Consider the following 19,144-nt stretch of genomic DNA (forward strand, 5'->3'; position numbering starts at 1 on the left):
AATGGAACTGGAGGGAACTGGTTCACCTTGGATGCGACATGCGTGCCAGACGTCGGGTTGCCCCGCGTGGGCGGCCTGTCGTGTGTCGTGAACCGTGCGGGTCCCCTTGGCTGCTTGGGTCACTGCCCCTCCAGGCGGTGCCGCCGTCCCCTCCGAGTGCTCTTCTGTCCCCTAACCTTGTACTCGGAGGCCAGGGGACATACACTAGGGCAGCACACGGGTCTGCCAGTCAAGGCCGCCGTGCGCCCCAGCTGTTGTTGGTCGCACCGTCCCAGCCACCACCTGGATGGGGACGCCGGCGTGCAGCGGGCGCTTCGTGGGGACGGGCCCCCCCTGGGCTTCACGGCGCCGAGAATGGGCCTTGGCTGCATGCAAAGGCCGGCCGCTTGGCCCGGGGAGCGCCACCCTGGCCACGGGGACTGCCGTCAGTGCCCCGGGGTACACACGCTGCTCGAGCTGCATCCCAGGGCCCGACAGCCGCAGCAGCGCAGGCGAGTGCTCCCGGTGGCCGCCGCCTCTGCTCCTTGGCACCCACCGGGTCCCCGTCAGCCTCCGAAACACCAGCTGGTGGCCCAGGATGACCCAGGCCCCCGCCCGCTCGGTGGCGGCTCAGCCCAGGGGACTCTGGGTCCTCAGGAACCCCCAGCGAGGCCTCTTTTTCCATTAGTGACTTATTACACTTTTTTAAGTGTGTGTGGGGGAGACCTTCACTCTCGCCTTGTCCGTGTCAACGTCCACGTGTGAGCTCCTGATGTCGATCACTTTTTTCCTCCCTCCGTGGGAGCGGAGACAGGGAGGCGGTAGGTGAGCCTGACTTTTATCAGCACGTCCTTAGAGGAAACACAAGGGGATCCTCAGAACCTTCCATCGAGTTCCTTCAATGTCTCCGACCCATAAAATCGCGCCTGATGGAGCTGAGGGAGAAAGGGTCACTTGCCGAGATTGCGGCGATCCCGGGCGACGACTTGGGCGACGCCTGCCACGACCCTCGTGCCGTTGACGCGGAGCCACCACAGAGCGCAACCAGCAGCAGGACGCGGAGGTGGGACTGGGCGCCCGGAGCCGGGCCGCCTCCCTGGGTGCGGCGTGAGCTCCATCGCGAGCCTGAAGCGCAGGGACCCGTGTCGCGGGCTGCACGTGGTCGCTGGGATCACTGCCGTGGCCGGTTTCTGCCTCGGTTCCTGGTGGAGACTTGGGGGTGCAGGCGAGTGCAGATTAGCGGGAGGTTTTAGTTATTTTTATTTCCTTGAATTCGAGCTATGAGACCTGTGTCTACGGCTCCCGCAGAACTGCTTTTCCAGCCGCCGAGCCAATGAGGAAAGGGTCCGTGTCTTGCCGGGTGAGCAGGGCCTTGGGCGGCCACGGCCTTTGGACGCGACGCCGTGGAGGTGGCGGGGCAGCCGCATGATCCAAGTGTAAGTTCCTCCGGTTAAACAAGCCGCCAAGTGCCCCTCGGACAGTCGGTTCAGGGAAGGAGGATGCTTTCCATCCAGCAGCTCCTAACTCAGCTCATGCCCGATATACCCCGGGTCTTGACCCCGTGTCTTGACAGGTGTGTTTTTCTCTGGCCTTGTGAGTACACAGAGGTACAGGGGTGGCGTTTGATTCCGCTGACGTGCAAAGATGACGTGGCCCGGGGAGAACCGGGGCAAAGGCCACACACCCTGAGCCTCTCCATGCGTCCGAGTCAGTTTCCGTGATGTGGGCGGCGGGCCGGCCCCGAGTGTCCGCTGGGTGAAGACTGGGGCCGTCCTCGCGCCCCTTCTGCAGGCGGCTGTCCCGAGTGCGAGCAGCCCTGGCATCCGTCGTTTTTATCCAGGCCCCCATATCCTTGGGACAAAAGCAGGTTCGAGGGAGGGGGGCAGACAGACAGACAGACAGACGGAGCATCAATCGAGGAATTCCAGGGGCCAAGTGGACAGGATAGCAGCACCTTTCCCTTTCTCAAAAAAAAAAAAAAAATAGGGAACCGCCTTTCACCTGAGCTACCCTTCTGAGCCTGCCACGGGACGGGGTTTTTGCACCCAACGGCGCTCTCTGCTTTGAGGAAGGGAAGCCGGGGCTTGGCTGGAAGACCACTAGGAATGGTAATGAGATTTCGGGTTGCCGGTAACGAAGCCCGATTCCCACACTATTCAAGTTACGATAATGAATTCGTTCTCCTGATGGAATCCCCGAGCCCGCCCGGAATGTCTTTTACTGCAGCAGTAAAATGTCAGTAACGAGCCCTGCACGATCCAAATTCTAGGATTACTTTGGAGCCGGCTGGCACGCGGCTCACATGCTAAATCTCTCAGCCACAAACTCTCGCGACTGCCGGAGAGGACACGTAGGTCAGGTCCAGGACAGAAGGGCTCGACCTTCCTGGTCCGTCTCTGCCTCCTGATGGCACCGGCTGGGTTCAGGGAACGTCGACTTGAAAACCAAACAGACCCGTATCCCCTTTACCTGGGTCTACAGAGCCAACACCCGTTTGTTTCTTTCTTCTTCTTTTTTTTTATAATAAATTTATTTTTTTATTGGTGTTCAATTTGCCAACATTCAGAATAACACCCAGTGCTCGCCCGTTTGTTCTTGTGTTAATAATCCGTCCCCTTTGCTGATGCTAAAATGATGTCTTTTTTTTTTTTAATTTTTTCTAAAATGATGTTCTCAACTGTTCTGCTAAGACGTGGACGTTAGACAGCTTCATGCTGCCAGGTGCCGTTTGCACCAAAGCTGTGGCGTCCATGTGCATAAACATCCATAGCATTAAAAGCCAGATTCTAGCCAAGCATGCTTCCTAGGAGAGAAAATCTCAATAATCTACATAATAGGGCGATTTGTTTTTTTTTTTTAAAAAGGCATCACCATCACCCAAGCCAGAAAACCAAGCGGCATTCTCTTGTTACATGGATGATGTGCTGCGTTTGCAGAGCCTAGACACGCAGCAGGGCTACAGAATTTTCTCTTTACCTTTAGTTTGGGAAAGGGGAGGAAGGAAGGGCGGAGGCGAGAGCCACCAGGGCGTTCTCTTCTTTCATCCGTTCTCTGATGCTCTCCAGAGAGGTCACGGGCCATCCCAGGCCCAGAGCCTGGGGTCAGGTGACAACACACAAACGAGGCTGGAAACAGCAGGAATTAAAATTGCATGCAGGAGAAAGGGGAAAAAGGAGACACAAAAGCTCCTCCTTCTCCTGACTCAAGTTGCGGGTCCTCATCAACGTAACGCGATGTTAGTCCACGTTGTCCGGAAGTCTCTGTTTCACATGCACCAACGGATCCCCTGCAAAACGCGTGCTTACAAGGCATGCCCACAGAAGCAGCACGGGTGAGAGGCTCCCGAAGCTCTAGTGCGCCCCATGAAAGACATCATGCTGGCTTCTGTGTGCTAATCCCTGCTCCGCTTTGGGGGAGCTTCCAGGTATTTAGTACCTGTCACGTCCCAGAACCACCACCACCACCACCACGGACGGACTACTCCCCTGGGCTCAGCGACTCCGCCCAAAGAACCATCCAGATCAGATCGTGTAAAACACAGTCAAGATGCTTATACTCTTCATTCAACAGAATCCACAGACCTCTTAAAATGATCGGCAAAGAGTTGGCAAATTGGGACGATGCAAATCGCGGATTTTGGCACAAGGAAAAAAATACAACAATGATCAACTCTGTACGATGAAATTTAGCCTTAAATAAAACCATGCATCTCCTAAGATTTAAAATAAAAAAAATCGCTGGCCAAAACCCATCCCGTGACCATTTTCCTTTGCCAAACTAAGAGGGTGGGAAAAACGCTGGGAGAAGGAAACTCAACTCAGAAAGTTTCCATAACAGGACAAATAGGAAAATCGAGGTGTATTGTGTTTTTGAGAAGGTTGTTTTGTTCCGTTTCTGGCTCGCTGCCCACCGTGGAGCCCAGTGTGGCCTTGAACTCATGACCCTGAGATCATGACCTGAACTGAGATCAAGAGTCTGGTGCTCAACTGACTGAGCGGCCCAGGCACTCTGGATTTGTTTTGTTGTTGTTGTTGTTGTTGTTGTTGTTTTGTTTTAAATGCGAGGTTATCCATCATTAAACGCCAAAGCAATTTTGTTGGTACGTGGGAAGAAAGAGCAGGCCTCGCTCTCCCCGCCTTGCAATATCTAAAAGGCGCCGATAAGAGAGAAGAGGCTACAGCCAAGGAACAAGTGTTTTCTGCTTCCTCTGAATGGACGGGGGCACTGGATATCTGGATAAACCACCATGACCAACTACCTGTAACTGGGGCAGGAAAGAAAGGAAGCGGGGCTAAGACCCGAGACCCCTCTCTTCGCGATGCTCCCCCCTCCCTCGCGCGCGCGCGCACACACACACACACACACACACACACAGTGCACACCTTTTATCTTCTAGCCTGTTCTTTTCTGAAATTCCCTTCGAGCACTCTTCTCTGCCGTCTGATTTTTCCGCCTCTCTCTTCGGGTACGGCCCATAGAGGAGCTGATTCAACGGCACCCTTGGCTTGGTCTGGTTCATCCTCGCTCTCCTCACAGCAAAGTCATCTTTCTCGGGGTCGGGCCGTCGACGCGCGACGTCGTCTCCTGACTCTGAATCTTTGCCTCGCAGGTGGGTCGGGGAAGGGTTATCTTTGCGAAGGACGGTGTCCTGAACGGCTTCCTCCCCGCTACTGGATGGCTTGTGACTGGTAGAGCAGAGTTAATACAACTCCCCGTGTGATCAGACCCAATGTTTATTTTTAAGCCCCCATCTCCGGACACACAACGGTGCTGTTAGTGAAAAGTCTTCTCAGTATCGTTAGTTTAGATGACGTCTGCCCACTCTTTCAGGCCAGAGTTGTAGCACAGTCGGGGTGAGTCTTAAAACCTTGAGTTTAGCCAGCCATTAGCAATGCTCTAAATCCATTTAACAGACAGAGCCCCATCAGCATCAGCAATGCAAGGTCCTAAATGGCTCTGAGAGGGACCATCCAAAGCCGTCTCATGAAATTGGGAAGAACTGAAAGCTTTTTTTTGGTTGTTTTTTTGTTTTTTTTTTTTTTTTGTTAGCACATTAGCAATGCACCCAATGGGGACTCAATGTGGTTTTGAGCGACAGGGCAACAACTGGAGCCACCAAGGAACTGACGTGGGGAGAAGCTAATGCTTGCAGCCATGTGACAGCCAGCCTCGACCACGGGCCAGATTGCAAAGTGTGAGGAGGGTCTTTCGGCAGAGCCGAGCTAACATGAAACATTTGGAAGCATTTAGGACCATTCACAGGATGGACCCGAAGCGTAAATGCCTCCCTTGCCCTGCACCCTCCCAAGAGCGGCTCTGTCTTCAATCTTCTACCCCCACGACTGGCCACCCCTCAGCTCTTTTTCGTTGTATGCTAAATGTCAACTAAATTGTGGTGAACCATCTTGCCAAAAATGGCTAAAAACCGATCGCTTGGCGCCATTTCCATTTTCAAAGAGATAACTGAAGACCTCAAACCTTAAATTCCTGAACATAGTTTAATGGTGGACTATCAGGACTTTTCACTCAGTTTTGTTTTTGTCTTCGTTGGAGGCATGTGGGTTCGGAATAGGGGCAAGTGTGTCCATCTGGTGTGAACACAAACTCCCCTCCCCCTACTCCTAAGATCAGCCTTGCTTCTAAGCAATTATTATTCTAAGCAATAAGAAAATGTGAAGATCTTTAAAGTCATTTATCTTTTCATTTCATAAAGATAAGTGAAGGAAAGATCTGGACTTGTAAAGCCTACCTACTTTGTTTCCACTTTCTAAGAGAGAATGAAGAGTAAATTCTTCATCCTCAGAGGACAACTCATCTCAGAAATGAAGAAGGAGGAATTAGCTGAGCTGGGAGGAAAATGAGCAATGAGACCGTGTACCTGGTCAACCAGGTGGCCCGTGCTCTTGCTCCATACGGCTCCCGAGGGGGACGCATCTGACGGCTACAGCAGGCCCTCGCTTCATCTGACTTTTAGAAAATCAAATCTTCACTCATCAGACCCAGAAAATTCCTTCTCCTTACTGCTGACATTTCCTTTTCTTTTAAATATTTTACTGATTTATTTAAGAGAGAGAGAAAAAGTGAGAGAGAGCACGAGCGGGGTGAGGGGCAGAGAGAGAAGCAGACGCCCCGTTGAGCAGGGAGCCGGATGTGGAGCTCGATCCCAGGACCCCGCGATCATGACCTGAGCCGAAGGCAGACGTTTCACCGACTGAGCCACCCGGACGCCCCAACTGACATGGTTCTCAATAAAAATTTAAAGCACAGAGTTTGTAAGTCGTCGGCAGTGCTTTGCTTCCCGAATAAATTTCTTAAAATATGAGACCCTGCCCCTGGAGCTGTACGCCTGAGTCTCCGTGTCCTGCCTGGCCACCTCCGGACGGCGCTCCTGCTCCTCCCCGCCTCCTTGGCCAGTGCGCCTGGCAAGTACCGCCCGGCGTGGGTTGACTACGGTCACAAAGAATGGCCAAAGGAAATCACGGGCCATTGACTCAATCTCCTCAAAAAGGCACTACTTGAAAAGCACAACCTTGATGACAGAGGAAGCGGCCAACAGCCACTGAGCACACACTCTGGGATAGAAGGCCGCCTACGCGTTAGTCCCCTAACCCTGCGATGTCTGTGTTACCAGCGTTGCCATTTCGAGAGAGGGGAAAGTAGGTTCTAGCTTAAGAAATCTGCCCAAGGTCAAAGCGCCAGCGCTTACGTTAAAATCCAAACCCAGGCAGCCTGGCTCCAGGGGCTCTGTTGTGGCCACTGCACTGCACGTGGCCGGCCGGGAGCAGCGCTGAGAGCAGGACGTGATGTAAAAATAGGGCATTATCCCCACTACGGACGCAGGAGAAAGAGAAGGATTCTGGTTACTAACTCAAGGGACCCCGAGGGTGATGCTTGGATTGGAGCCGTGACTGGCGTTGCTGATGACGGACCGCAGGGTTCAGCTGGGATGAAGGAGCAGAAGCTAAGGGATCCCACCTCACAGTGCTCGCGGGGCACCGCACGCTCACAAAGCGTTTTCAAGCTCATTTTCTCATTTCAGCTGATCGGACTCTACGTTTGGGGGCGGGGGAGCGGGCCCCTAGCTGGAACCTCTTAAGGTTCAAAGGCAGCATGCTTTTCATGCTTTGACCGGGAATCACCGGTTCTGATCTCCCCCCAACTCAGGCAGAAATCTTTAGAGCAAAATGTATGTGTTTATGCAAATGCCCCCGCCAACCCGCGCGGCCAACTTGAGCGGGGGAATCTGGTGTTCCCTCTATCACAGGAGCCCAGGCCAGCCTGCCAGCTCCCTGGGGTGTTTCTTTTTAGGCTAAACGCCCAGTGTGGCAGGACGTGCCTCAAGGGACCTCAATCTAGCTGTGTGGACTTACAACACAAAACGACGGCGAAGAAAGCTCCCTGTGTCGTTGGCCACCGAAAGCCGCTCCCTGCCCCCTTGAAAAACAACGGGCACAATGACTGATTTTCCGCTACTACTTGCTTGAATCCTGTAAATTCAGGGTTTGAAGGCAGACTCAGAGAAAGAGGAGAAAAATAAAATAAAAACACAAAATCCGGGCGGTACCTCTGGCCACGTGGGAACCCCTGATGCATAAGCGGTAGATGCCTCGTGACTAGCTTTTAAGTGACTCTTTGTATTGGGCATTTCTTTCTCCCTTGAAAGAGCAGAAGGCCGGTCTGCCTAAAGCCTCAGCCGTCCCTCCTCGGGTTTTGATCCTCACGGCACCCGGAACAGCCTGTGCATCTCAGATTCATGAAAACTCTGGGAGACGGGGCGGGGCGGGGGGCAGCGGTTATCACGTCTACTTTCTGGAGGAGAACCCTGAGGCTTCGAGCTCCAGTTATCCGAATTTAGGGCAATGAAGTGACTTGCAGGGGCAGGCTCAGGGCATCTGGCTCCATGTTCACAGGGGAGCCTGGACTCTTTATTTTTTCCAGTCGTTCGGAGAGGAGTCACTTTGGGAAGAAGGGGCGGCTCTGCTTCACCCGTGACATGAGGAACCCTAGCCCTGTCCCCAGCCTGGCAACCCTGTCCAGTCTCACCGGCAGCAGGGAAAGCTGCCTCTGCAGGGCAGACCGTGGGCTCAAGGCGGGTGAGGGGAAGAAAGCGCTCCTGCCTCTAAGTTAGAGATTTCAGACTGACCGAGAGAGTGATTGAACTAAGGAGGAGCTGGCATTTGCTTTCCCCCCTTTCCCCTTGGTGACACACAAGCAACCAGCTCAGACTGGCAGCCGGTTTGTTCTATTGAAAGAGACCAGGCTCTCCAGAAGGGCCCGTGAGGCCCCCCGGGAACGTCGGGGGCAACGCCAGAAACCTCCACGCTCACCCTGGTCCACCCTGGGCTCTCGTCCAGTGTCCCAGAGGCCCCTGCAAGCTCCCTGTGCGCCTGCCCCGCTCCCCCAGGACCTGCTCAGCCATGGCCACTGCCACAGGCTCCGCTGAGCAGAGGGGGCTGGCACTTAGCTGCATCCACTCTTCCTCTAAAGATCTCAAAAATGCCTATTGTTCCTCGGAGAGATTTTTTTTTTTGCCCTCTGTAATTAATTACTATGTGGTTGAGAAGATCCACAGACCAGCAGAAAAGACTGAGTGCTGGAACATATGAAAACAATTAGAAGAGAAGTACAATCACGTGAAACCTATAATTCAGCTTGAAAAACAAAACAAAACAAAACAAAAAAACCCCCAAAAGACACGTCAGTTCTCCAATAGGAAACAGCAGGTAAGGGAGCTCAAATCTCCCTGGCATTTTAATTCGGGGGAAGTGAATGTTGGTTCCTATTTTATCCTCTTAAAAACAGAAATCTTGGCTTTTGTGGCACAGTCTCATGTTTGGGGGTAATTAAGCTGACTTAATCACAAACTAAAATAGAAGAGAAAGTAGTTAGTATACTTCTTATTTCGGTGGTGACTCTAAAACACACTAAACTCCACACCTTCATTACAAAGTCCTACTTTCTCTCCCTCGATGCTAAGATACCTCCTAATAGATGGTTAGGCAGGAAGCCCGGGGCTTCTGGGCTTCTAATCTCCTACGAAAACAGAATACAGAGCATTCTTGCTCCTTTTCATGCCATATTAGAAAGGCTACAGGAGGTGTCTGAGAATACTGGGGGAAAACGTAGGACAATAGTACAGAAATAAAGCCTTGGTGTTTGTGCACCTCCATCCCTTGCCTGGGACTTTATGTCATGACCCATGTCTACAGACACAGACTTTCCCAGCTACGAAATGGGCCAAGGAGCAGATGTGGAGCCTCTTGCTGGGTTCAGGGATGTGGCAGCCAGAAGCCATCCGGATGGCAAGGACGGGAAGTGGAGGTTCAATGTGTTACATATTTCCTATCCTTATTTTCCAGATCCCAAGACGCCTTTTCATCTTTATGTGTTTCATTCCCGTTAAGCTACTTTCTGCCACATTAAAAGCAGGACTCCAAATGTGGATAAACTTAGCGTGACTCTCAATTCCAGTAAAGGCTGCGGAACGTGAGTGACAGGGATGCAGGCAGGCCAGGGACGCGGTATGTGTACGACCTTTATGGGAGAGCTCGCGGCTGAACAATCTGCCGACAGAAGAATTCCGGGCGTTTGGAGCAGCTGCGTCACACCGCTGTTGGGGACATTCTCTGGGAATATGCATCGTTTTCCTGAACCCAGTTTTAAATGCCGAGTCGGAAGATCTCAGGTGTGATGATATTTACAGACCTGGGGATCTCGGCCTCATGCCGCTAACTTGGATGGAATATGTGAACAACTGAGCCAGGTAACGGGAAACGTGGACGGCACCAAGGACAACCACATAAGTAATATTCATCCGTCAGAGTTACATATGTAAACGAGCCAAGATTCTGGGTTCGTGCACAGAATGGGAGCCACCATAAAAGATTTCAATACGTCATCACGAAATAAACCTCACGGTCACTGACACAGGTCACCCAGGGAATTCCCAGCCTCGTCCAATCTCTTCTTTTTTCTCCATCACCATGGCTCCTGGGTGTGCTGACTTAGCTTCGTGAAGCTCCGCACTCATCTCTTATTGCCCTTTTGGATACTCTAAAGACGACAGAGAGAGTCCTTGAGAAACTAAAAATGGAGCTACCCCCTGACCTGGCAACCCCACTTCTGGTTATTCAACCCAAAGAATCGAAGTCAGGACCCGTAAGAGGCTCCCGTGTTCACTGCCGTACTAGTCCCAGTGGCCCAGATTGTGGCAACGACCTAAGTGTCCACTGATGGATGAATGGAAGAAAATGTGATATTTACGTTTAGTGGAGTATCGCTCAGTTTTTAAATAGAAGAAAGTTCTCCACTACGTGACACTATGGATGAACCTTGAGGCTATTAGGCTGAAACAGGCCAGTCACAGAAGGAAAAATGCTGCACGATTCCTCTGAAATGTCAGATCTAGGAGTCAAAATACTTAGTCAAATACTTTAGTCAAATACTTATTTCACCACCGAAACGGGGAGTTGCTGATCAATGGGCATAAAGCACCCCTTAGGAAGGACGAATGAATTCTAGAGCTCAACACGTGACACTACCTACAGTCAACAACGCTGTATCGGACAATTAAAGATTTGTTCAGAAAAAAGAAAAAGATTTGTTCAGAAGGGAGATCTCATGCTCAGTGTTCTAATAAAATGAATATTTTTTTTAATGGGGAGAAAGTGGCCAAGGATTATGGAAGAAGAAACTCGAACAGCCAATGCAAATTACCCTCAACCAGACTGGTAATTATAGAAGAATCCATTTTTTAAAGATTTTAGCCGAGCAGAGTAGTAATTTTTGAAAGTGATAATAAAATGGGGGGAAAAATATCACGGTGTCTTCGGGAAATTTTGCCTTAAAGACTTCCCAGATGTCATCAAAATGAAGGTATGTGTGTCAAGGATATTCTTGGTGACTTCACAGTCTTACCTGTGTTACCTACTACTCCCCCTGGGCCTGAAAGCCGATACCTGGTTAGGGGACATTACTCATCTTTGTATTCTCAGCAAGTAATGTAAAATGGTGTTGAAAAAATAAGTCTCCAATGAGGTCTTTCCACCAAAATTTATAGAATATCTGGATTTTTTTTACGATTCTACAACATCACTCTTATTTCAGAAATCCAGAGAGCTGCTTGTAACGCACTTTTACGGTAGAGTCTTCTAGAAGCAAGTGTGTGTTTAGGACACACTTAAGTGGGATACCACACACGGGGTGGTATTTTCTCCTCTCAAATCAATACAAAGGTGCTCCACGATTAAGTCCATATAGGTTCAGGGCTGGAACTTCCAGTTTAAGAACCAGACCGTGTAGCACTAACCACATTTGGAGTCGTACGGAAAAATGGCAAACGTTCTGCTCAAGCACAGATGCGGTTCTGTGGTCGGAACATTAGGATCTGGCCTCCAGGCGGGCGGTCAGCAGCGCTCGGGCCGGCGAGTCGTCGACTGTCACCGGCCCTCAGTTTACCCTTCCTGAAAATGGGTATGTCACCCACTGCTTCCAGTTAAATGGAAATTCAACCGTCAAACTGTGTGTTAGGGATTTTAACGTGTCAAGGTTTGGTGTCGTGACGGTTTGTTGGGATCTCTGCGGCTATTATAGGGGGGAAATGAAGCAGCTTCTCCAAGCGCTGCCCCTGACTGTGGAGCTGGGGCTGCCCACGGCTCCCCTCGCCCCGTCCCGCGGAGACAGGCTGGTGCCTTCGGTACAACCAAGGAAGGCATCGCGCCCTCTTTTGTTTTGGAATCAGCGAGCCTTGGGAGGACAGGCCGACGGGCGCCTCCTTACCACTCCTGCGGGACGAAGAGGGGGTGGGTCGGCGGGGGCCAGCTATGCTTTCTAAAAAGGGAGCCCCCCATTTCCAAGGAACTCGTCTCCAGTGAGCGCAGACAGGGTTAAGAGCCATTTAGGAGCAGTGGGGCGACCAACACGCGGCGGGCTATCGGGAAACAACATTCTCGCATGGGGGATCTGCGGCCCCCCGAACAGAACGAGTCTAATGAAGCAGCAAAAAGCTCACCGTTAGCCTCCGTTTAGAACAACCAGGTTCTTGACGGAGCCGTGCCCGGGGCCAGGACTCACAGCCCCTTCGGGGTGCAGGGGCACAGCGCTGCAAAGGGCAAAGCGGGCAGTGGAAGTAGGGCGGCCCCCCCCGTGCCGCAGGCCGCCCTCGGCCTAACCTGGCAAAGCGACGCGCCGCCGGCCTCACTCTGATCCCAGCTTGCTCCAGCCGTCGGCGCTTCTGGACTTCAACGGCATCTCTGTCTTCGGCCTGGGGAGCCGGTGCCGCTGTGGGCCCCCCCGGAGGAGGCTGCTCCGTCCCGCGGCCGGCGGGCCGTCCTGAGCCCCCGCCGCAAGGCTTCCCACCGGGCTGCGCTTGGCCGGCGGGGTCCACGTCACAAGGAGACCCCACTTCACTTCCCTCTTCCTCTATCGTTTCAGGATAGCTATGTGAGTGGACAACACGGTTTACCAAACTAACAGCCCGGGGGGCGGGGGGCAGCCACGTGTCACCCCGTGGCCACTCTCATCTTACTTTTCACTTAAAAAAAAAAAAAGTCATGACGTGCAATACAGTCCTGGCAACGTGAAGAAAGGTGAACGTGGCTGTTAGCTACGGGGCAGCATCATCCCAACGCCAAGAGCTATTTCACGGGGGCTAGTGAGAGGCGAAGGGCCTTTTCGGCTGGGAAGGTGGAAATCACATCTTGCTCAACAATCAAGACTTTTAACAGCGTGTTTGTTCGATGAAAGTCACGGACAGTAAAGGCGGACCGTGGGAAATAAGGGTGCAAGGGACAGGATGGTTCTGCTCAAAGGACCGGACTGGCTCGGGAGTCCCTCGAAGGCAGGGGCTCGTCTTATTTCCCACTGGGTCCCTGGGGCCTGAAGGGGCCTGTAAATACCTGCTGAGTAAGTGGATACGCACTACGAGGACCTAACCGGGTGCCAGGGAGATGCCCGCCGATGTCCCAGTGCACCCCCTGGCCTCGGTGCACCCCACGCAGGGGTCGGGGACACATCCCGCGCACCCTCGCACCCCCGAGCTCGCATCCAGGTGAGCACGTCTCTAGGCCCAGGAAAACTCTTCTTGCACCAAGGCAAGGCTCTGTGCACCCAACTGACGGGAGGGGGAGGCAGGCAGCCTCCGCAAAGGAACCGGGCGGCCGCTGTGCCCCTAGCGACCTGGCAGCAGACCCGGTCTCCACCATCCACGGGCTCGGCAGGGACCCGCAGACGGGATGCCCGTCCCCCCGCACTGCCCCCTCCGCCAGAGCCCCCCCGGGCCTCACCTACAGGGCCGGTCCCCGCCCAGGGGCGAGGTGGCGGTGCTCCAGCTCTTCCGGTACTCCTCCCGCTCAGCCTTCCTCCTCCTCAGAGGTGCCGGCACATAGGCCGTCTGGTTGCTTTTGTTCGGGAGGTACTGGTTGAACGGCACTGCCGACTTGGGCTCGCCGTGGGACGTCCGCCTCGCAGACATGTCATCCTTCTTCACGTCCGGCAGCTTGCGGTGCGGCAGGTCAGACTCAGAGTCGCTTCCCCTCCCTGGAGAGGAGACACGGGCGCTGAACCGGTGCGCGGGGCCGGCCCGGGCCTCCCCGGGGCTCTGGGATCCCCCACCCCGGACCGTCCACTGACCGAGCGCCAAGCATCCGTCCAGCAGAGCTACGCTGGGGCAAGCTCCAAACTCAGATCAGGGGGAGAAAGTCAAAGTAGGGGTGCAGAGGTGAGCCCGGCTGTGCAGGAGGCCACAGGGCCTCATGTCCGCGGGACAAGCAGAGCCAGATTACAGAAGCCCGGGGGGCATCGGCCATCGCCAAGGGGGAAACACGGAGGACAAGAGCGGGGCTCACACGGGCGGCCGAGTCCCACGAGGCCCAGGGCTGCCTCCCAGGAGGCGCTGTGAGGTGTGATGCACGCGTACCCCCAAGCCGGAGCCCTGCCTGCGGCCTTCGCTGTAGCCCTCCATTCCTCCTGCAGACCCCGGGGCCCCATCCACCCTGCCCTGCAGGTGCGTGACCCCGCTGACCTCACGCTTGGAGGACAGGTATTTGCAGGGTTCAGCTGGCGTCTCTGCACCCGGCGGGCAGCCTCAGATCATCTGACGGGCACACGAATCGGTTCTGGCTTAGCGCTGTGGGCGACGCAAAGGAATTCAGTGGTGCCCAGTGAGGGGGGCTCAGGCGGAAACCCTTCAGCACGGCGAGCATCAGGAAGGGGGGACTCCTGTACACTTGGGAGGAGCACCCGCGACGGAGTCAAGAGAAGGGGCGGCCGAGGCAGAGAGGACAGCGGACAGGGCCTTAGGACTGATCCACCTCGCTTTGAGCTCGGCCACTCACTAGCTTTGCAGTCATTAGGTCATGCCTCAGTTTCCCCAATCTGCAAAGGGAGGGTAAGGATGCCACCTGGTTGGCGGGGCTTCTGGGAGGACCGGGTCCGTGTGAGCGGCCGCACGGTGAGCGCTCGGCGAGCGCGGGCCGCTCTCTTTCGCCGTCCTGGGTGGTCCTGGCGTTCACTGCGGGCTCCCAGGCCGGCTCCAACACACCTGCCGGTCCTTGGCGGTAACAACAGGAACGAAATGATGCTCCTGCAGATTAAATGACTCGACAGCTTCTGAAAGGCCTTAAAAGTCAGAAGCACAGGCCGTAAATGAGTCATTCCTTGTCGCTGACGGAGCGCGTGGGTGCGAATCCCTCATGGCTTCGCCTCCCTTCCCAAGTCGTCCGTGTCAGTCCTCGCTGGCTTCTGACGCGTCGCTCCGCACTCTCCCACCCCGAGGCCGTCGTCAGTGTCTCCGCCTGCCTGGGGATGTGGTCACGGGCCCCCCGCCCCCCCTTGCCCGCCCCCCCCCAGAGGCCTCATGAACAGACCCTGATGTTTTCTGACCTTGCCGGGTGCTCGGATCTGAATCCTGATCTGATACTATCCCTGTTTCGCAGACCCGGGCGGACGTGGAGGCTCGGAGACACCCAAAGAACCCCCTCCGCGGCCGGGGCCGGGACGCAGCAGCTGGGCCCCCGCTTTCTCTTCTCCAGACCCTGGACCGAAGCTCCTCCTTCCCCTGGGTTCACTCCTCGCAGAGAAGGGTCCTCCCCGTGTGCGTGCGGCGCCCCGACTAGAGAAGCGCTACCCTTTCCCGAACGAACGAAGGGAAACGATTCTGGGATCAGCTAGGCCGGCCCAGGAATCGGCGGCGTCTCAAACTGCTGAAATCCTATAATCCGCGAGGCTTCCTTGGGTGCAGTAGCTGAGGACATCCTGTCCTGACGAACCCTAGTGCCAGTCTCAGGGCAGTAGCTTAGCACGTGCGCGATCACCTTTTCTCTCCCACGCTTTTTGGTAAAAGTCTTTGTCAAACAGTTGAAGAGGAGCTCATGTGCCGATGCTCCGAGGCCCAGGGAGGGACCCAGCTGAACACGGGGCAGCTTTCCGGACTCAGAGGCCGGGCCGTAATTCCAGTCTGTCCCCTGCATTGCTGCACACAGACCTCAGGGGCCTCCTGGAAGCCTGCAGACGGTAACAGGTGGCGGGGGCCCAGGAGACGGCACGAGCACCCAGAGAGTGGCTGCTGCGGCCTCCCCTCCGTGAGTTGGGCGGGATCCTCATCAAAGGCAGGACTTCAAAAGAGCTTGACTTCACCCCGAACACACACACTGGGGTGGCCTCGATCTTGATGCTGACGTCAGGCAACAACAGCGCAGCACACGATGGGGGAGATGCCGCTTTGTCCGAGTCCGAGCCTGCCTCTCCAGGGGGGCTACGTTTCTCTCCTTTCTGCTAACCAGGGGGCTTTCTTTTTTCCTGTATTTTGACCATATGCACCCCAACCCTTGGCTTTCTTTTTTCTTTTTTTTTAAAGATTTTATTTATTCATTCATGAGACACAGAGAGAGGCAGAGACACAGGCAGAGGGAGAAGCAGGCTCCCTGCAGGGAGCCCGATGCAGGACTCAATCCCGGGACCCCGGGGTCATGCCCTGGGCCGAAGGCAGACGCTCAATGGCGGAGCCACCCAGGCATCCCCGGCTTTCTCATCTTCCTTTTACACTTAAATTTCTCTCGTTCCTTATTTCTTTTCCTCAACTCACCCTTTTATAAAACACTGTTCATTTAACAAAACACATCATATTTATAAACTATGTTCTTAACTTTATTTATTTATTTATTTATTTTTTATTCTTAACTTTAAAGGCAATCGAGTGGAAGGCTTTGTATTTCCTCTTCCGTGAGGTCCATCGAGTGGCCTCGGGAGGAGGAACCGGCACCGAGGCAGCAGGACGGGCTGGCTTCACGGGCGACGGGAGCCAGCAGGCCTCCTGCATGACCCTCACGAGCGTGGCTCTTGCCCGTCCTCCCTGAATAGGTCAGCGGGCCTCAAGGGTATGGAAATACGGACCCAACATGGAACCCGAGAAATTTATGCTAGGATTTTCCCTGATTATGAGTCCTTAGGAAATGAATTTTCAAGACTTAAAAAAAAATGTTCTTCTAGATTTAAAAGTGGGTTTTAGGATTAGCAGTCTTCTTGATCGACATCATTAAAAAAAATACCGTAAACGCTGATAAACTACAACATGTATTTGAATAAAATCATGCTATTTTTAAAGGCAGATTTTTTTAAAAAGTGCTTTTTTTTAAGTGTGTTTTTAAACCTCATTAGGTCTCGATCAGTTTGCAAGAACATAAGCCTGCAGATATGTGGCTGCTTGGCAAGATCGGTGTGTAGGGTCCTCTTTCCCAAACGGTGTTTTGTGAGGCTCAGTTTCATATTATTCTTTATGCAGAAAAAATATTTATAAAAGGACTTGAGCAGGGGATCCCTGGGTGGCTCGGCGGGTTAGCCTGTGCCCTCGGGTCAGGGCATGACCCCGAGGTCCTGGGATCGAGTCCTGCATAGGGGTCCTGCATGGAGGCTGCCTCTCCCTCTGCCTGTGTCTCTGCCTCTCTCTCTGTGTCTCCCATGAATAAATGGATAAAATCCTTATAAAGAAAATAAATCAAAGGACTTGAGCGCATCCATCCTAACTGTTGCAAACTACATTGTGCCTCAGCGCACATTAGCGGGATATCAGCGATCACCACCTCGGATGCCTTCAGGATGGGGCTCGTCACAAACTCTGAACCACCCCCCCCCCCCGAGGTTGACAGAATGAAGGATCCGTCACCACTTGTGAAGCTCCAAGGTGAAGAAAATGGTAGGTCTCTAAAAAAAAAGAAAACAGTCGGTAACACGACATAGTTCGGTGCAGACGTGCTCGGTAATCGGGTGGGCCGGGCGGCCGGTCACGGGCTGGCGCTGCAGCTTCTAGTCCGTGGGTGGCACTGCACACGCATTCCACATTTTAGGGATGTTTTCCAGGCCGCTCACAATGCGCCATAGAATTCTTTCGGGGTCACATACTACGCGGCCCCGAGGCTGCTCCATTTGTTGCAAAGCTGAAAAACGAAAGCATCAGCCCAGTCGTTCTAGAATCCCAAAGATCTATTGGGTAAATAGAAGTGTGGGCACCATCCCTTTAAGGGTCTAAGTTTCGGGCTCACAGTTCCTGACCCTCTGTCGGGTTCATCCATAAAACGCAGATGCACAATATCCCGCGGCCCCAGGAGGGCTGAGCAAGAAGCCACATGGCTGGAAACCTGTGCTGCCCCGCATGCCAGGTGCCAGGTCACCCATTGAGGACCCGGGCGCGAGAAACCTCCAAGTATCTTAGGCTTTTACGGCAGAAAGGGATCTTTCAGCCCTAAGGGGCAATTCTCATCCCCAAGAGGAGCCCTTAAGTCTCTAGAAATGTCAACATCAAGCAATGCATAGAAAAAGTAGAAACAAAAAAAAAAAAAAAAGAAAAGAAAAAGAAAAAGTAGAAACAGATTAAAAAAAAAAAAACACTGCGCCAGCCTTAGCCCCCTTCTGCAGGTTCATGGGGACAGGAGCGAGCCACCCTCCGCCATGAAAGTACGGAGGTGCGGAGGTGCACGGTAAGTGACGGCAACAGCTTCCGGAAGGTGACGCGTCAGATGCACATCAGGTTGCACGACCCCAGATTCCTAGAGAAGCGGCCATTCCTTGCAGGTGATATGAAATCCACGGGGTTTAACTCGAAGCTGGACTCGGAGCAGCCCGGCAGGCTGGGCCGTGTACCGTGAGGGCCGCAGCCAGCGCGCAGGCGCCAGGGGCTCCAAGCAGGTTGCCCGAAGCCCCCGTTAAAGCCTCCTGGGCTTCAGCCCGTCCCTGAGCATGCGGCACGGCTCCAGTCTGGGAGTGGGTTCGTCTTCACGTCTACACTGCGGTGACGACACACTTCCCTTCCTTGCACCCAGAGCATAAAAGCTTGGGCACACGGTCCGAGCTCACGGCTGCACAGTGCCTGGGTCCCTGAACCGGCGGGGAGGGAAGCGACCCGCTTTCCCCTTGCCTCATGGAGCCGACCCCAACTGGGGGGGCCCCGGAAAACAACATTCAAGCACTTTTCTCCTCCCAGTTCGGAGTTACTGGTCCCAGCAAGGTGCCCACGGTGCCATGGCCGCCCCTGTGCACGCGCGACCGCGAGGGCGCAGGGGCCCACGGCCGCCACCTACCGTCGCTGCTTCCCCGGAGGACGACATCCGGCGAGGGCGTCTGCCGCGATCGGGACCCGAAGGAGTCCAGGCTGTCGAAGGAATCATCTCGGCCGTGGCGAGGCGGGGACAGTGAGTCGCTGCGCTCAGAGTCCCAGCAGTCTATGTAGCCGCTGTCCCGGATACTGCGCTTAGGGCTCTCGATGTCATCAGTCTCCTGTCCAAAAACAAAACGGAAGGACTTCAGGCCCCCCGGCCACAGACGGAGAGGGAACCCGGCTCGGGCGCCGCAGCGAGGGCCCCGCGCGTGGCATCGGGTGGAAAAGTCATGGAGGGCCGCCGCCAGGCCGGCATCTCGTTCCCAGACCCCGGCCACACCTTCCCGATCAGGAAACCGCGCACAATTCAAACAACAAACAGAAAGACCTGAGTGACGCACGTGCCACCATGGTTTGTCTTTAAAGGTCGAAGGAAAGAAGAATAAAAAAATCATGATGTTTGGATTCACAGGAGGACAGCGACAGAGCAGAGCCGCCGGGGAACCGCACGCCGTGACCTTGCCGGGCCCTGGGGCACCCATCAGCCCCCCCACCCCGCCCCGGGCCCCGCGCAGCACT

The 19,144-nt window shown here is 54.3% G+C and overlaps 1 protein-coding gene across 45 annotated transcripts in view; it reads right to left on the bottom strand.

Moving 5' to 3' along the window:
* Window positions 1-19,144, bottom strand: part of LIMCH1 (LIM and calponin homology domains 1) — a 300,514-nt gene that overhangs the window by 64,182 nt on the left and 217,188 nt on the right. For 39 of the 45 annotated variants that reach the window (XM_072749119.1, XM_025986053.2, XM_072749121.1 and 36 more), the window contains 2 exons: window positions 18,549-18,744; window positions 13,263-13,515 (listed from right to left, as the gene is read on the bottom strand). In XM_072749119.1, the coding sequence (XP_072605220.1) occupies window positions 13,263-13,515; window positions 18,549-18,744 (449 nt within the window). Of the gene's footprint in view, window positions 1-4,361; window positions 4,665-12,149; window positions 12,417-13,262; window positions 13,516-18,548; window positions 18,745-19,144 lie in introns of all 45 variants that reach the window. The other 6 variants (XM_072749113.1, XM_072749115.1, XM_072749114.1 and 3 more) reach the window with 1 other exon arrangement.

Source organism: Vulpes vulpes, chromosome 2 (genome assembly GCF_048418805.1).
Source record: "Vulpes vulpes isolate BD-2025 chromosome 2, VulVul3, whole genome shotgun sequence".
In the NCBI taxonomy this organism is placed as follows: Eukaryota; Metazoa; Chordata; class Mammalia; order Carnivora; family Canidae; genus Vulpes; species Vulpes vulpes.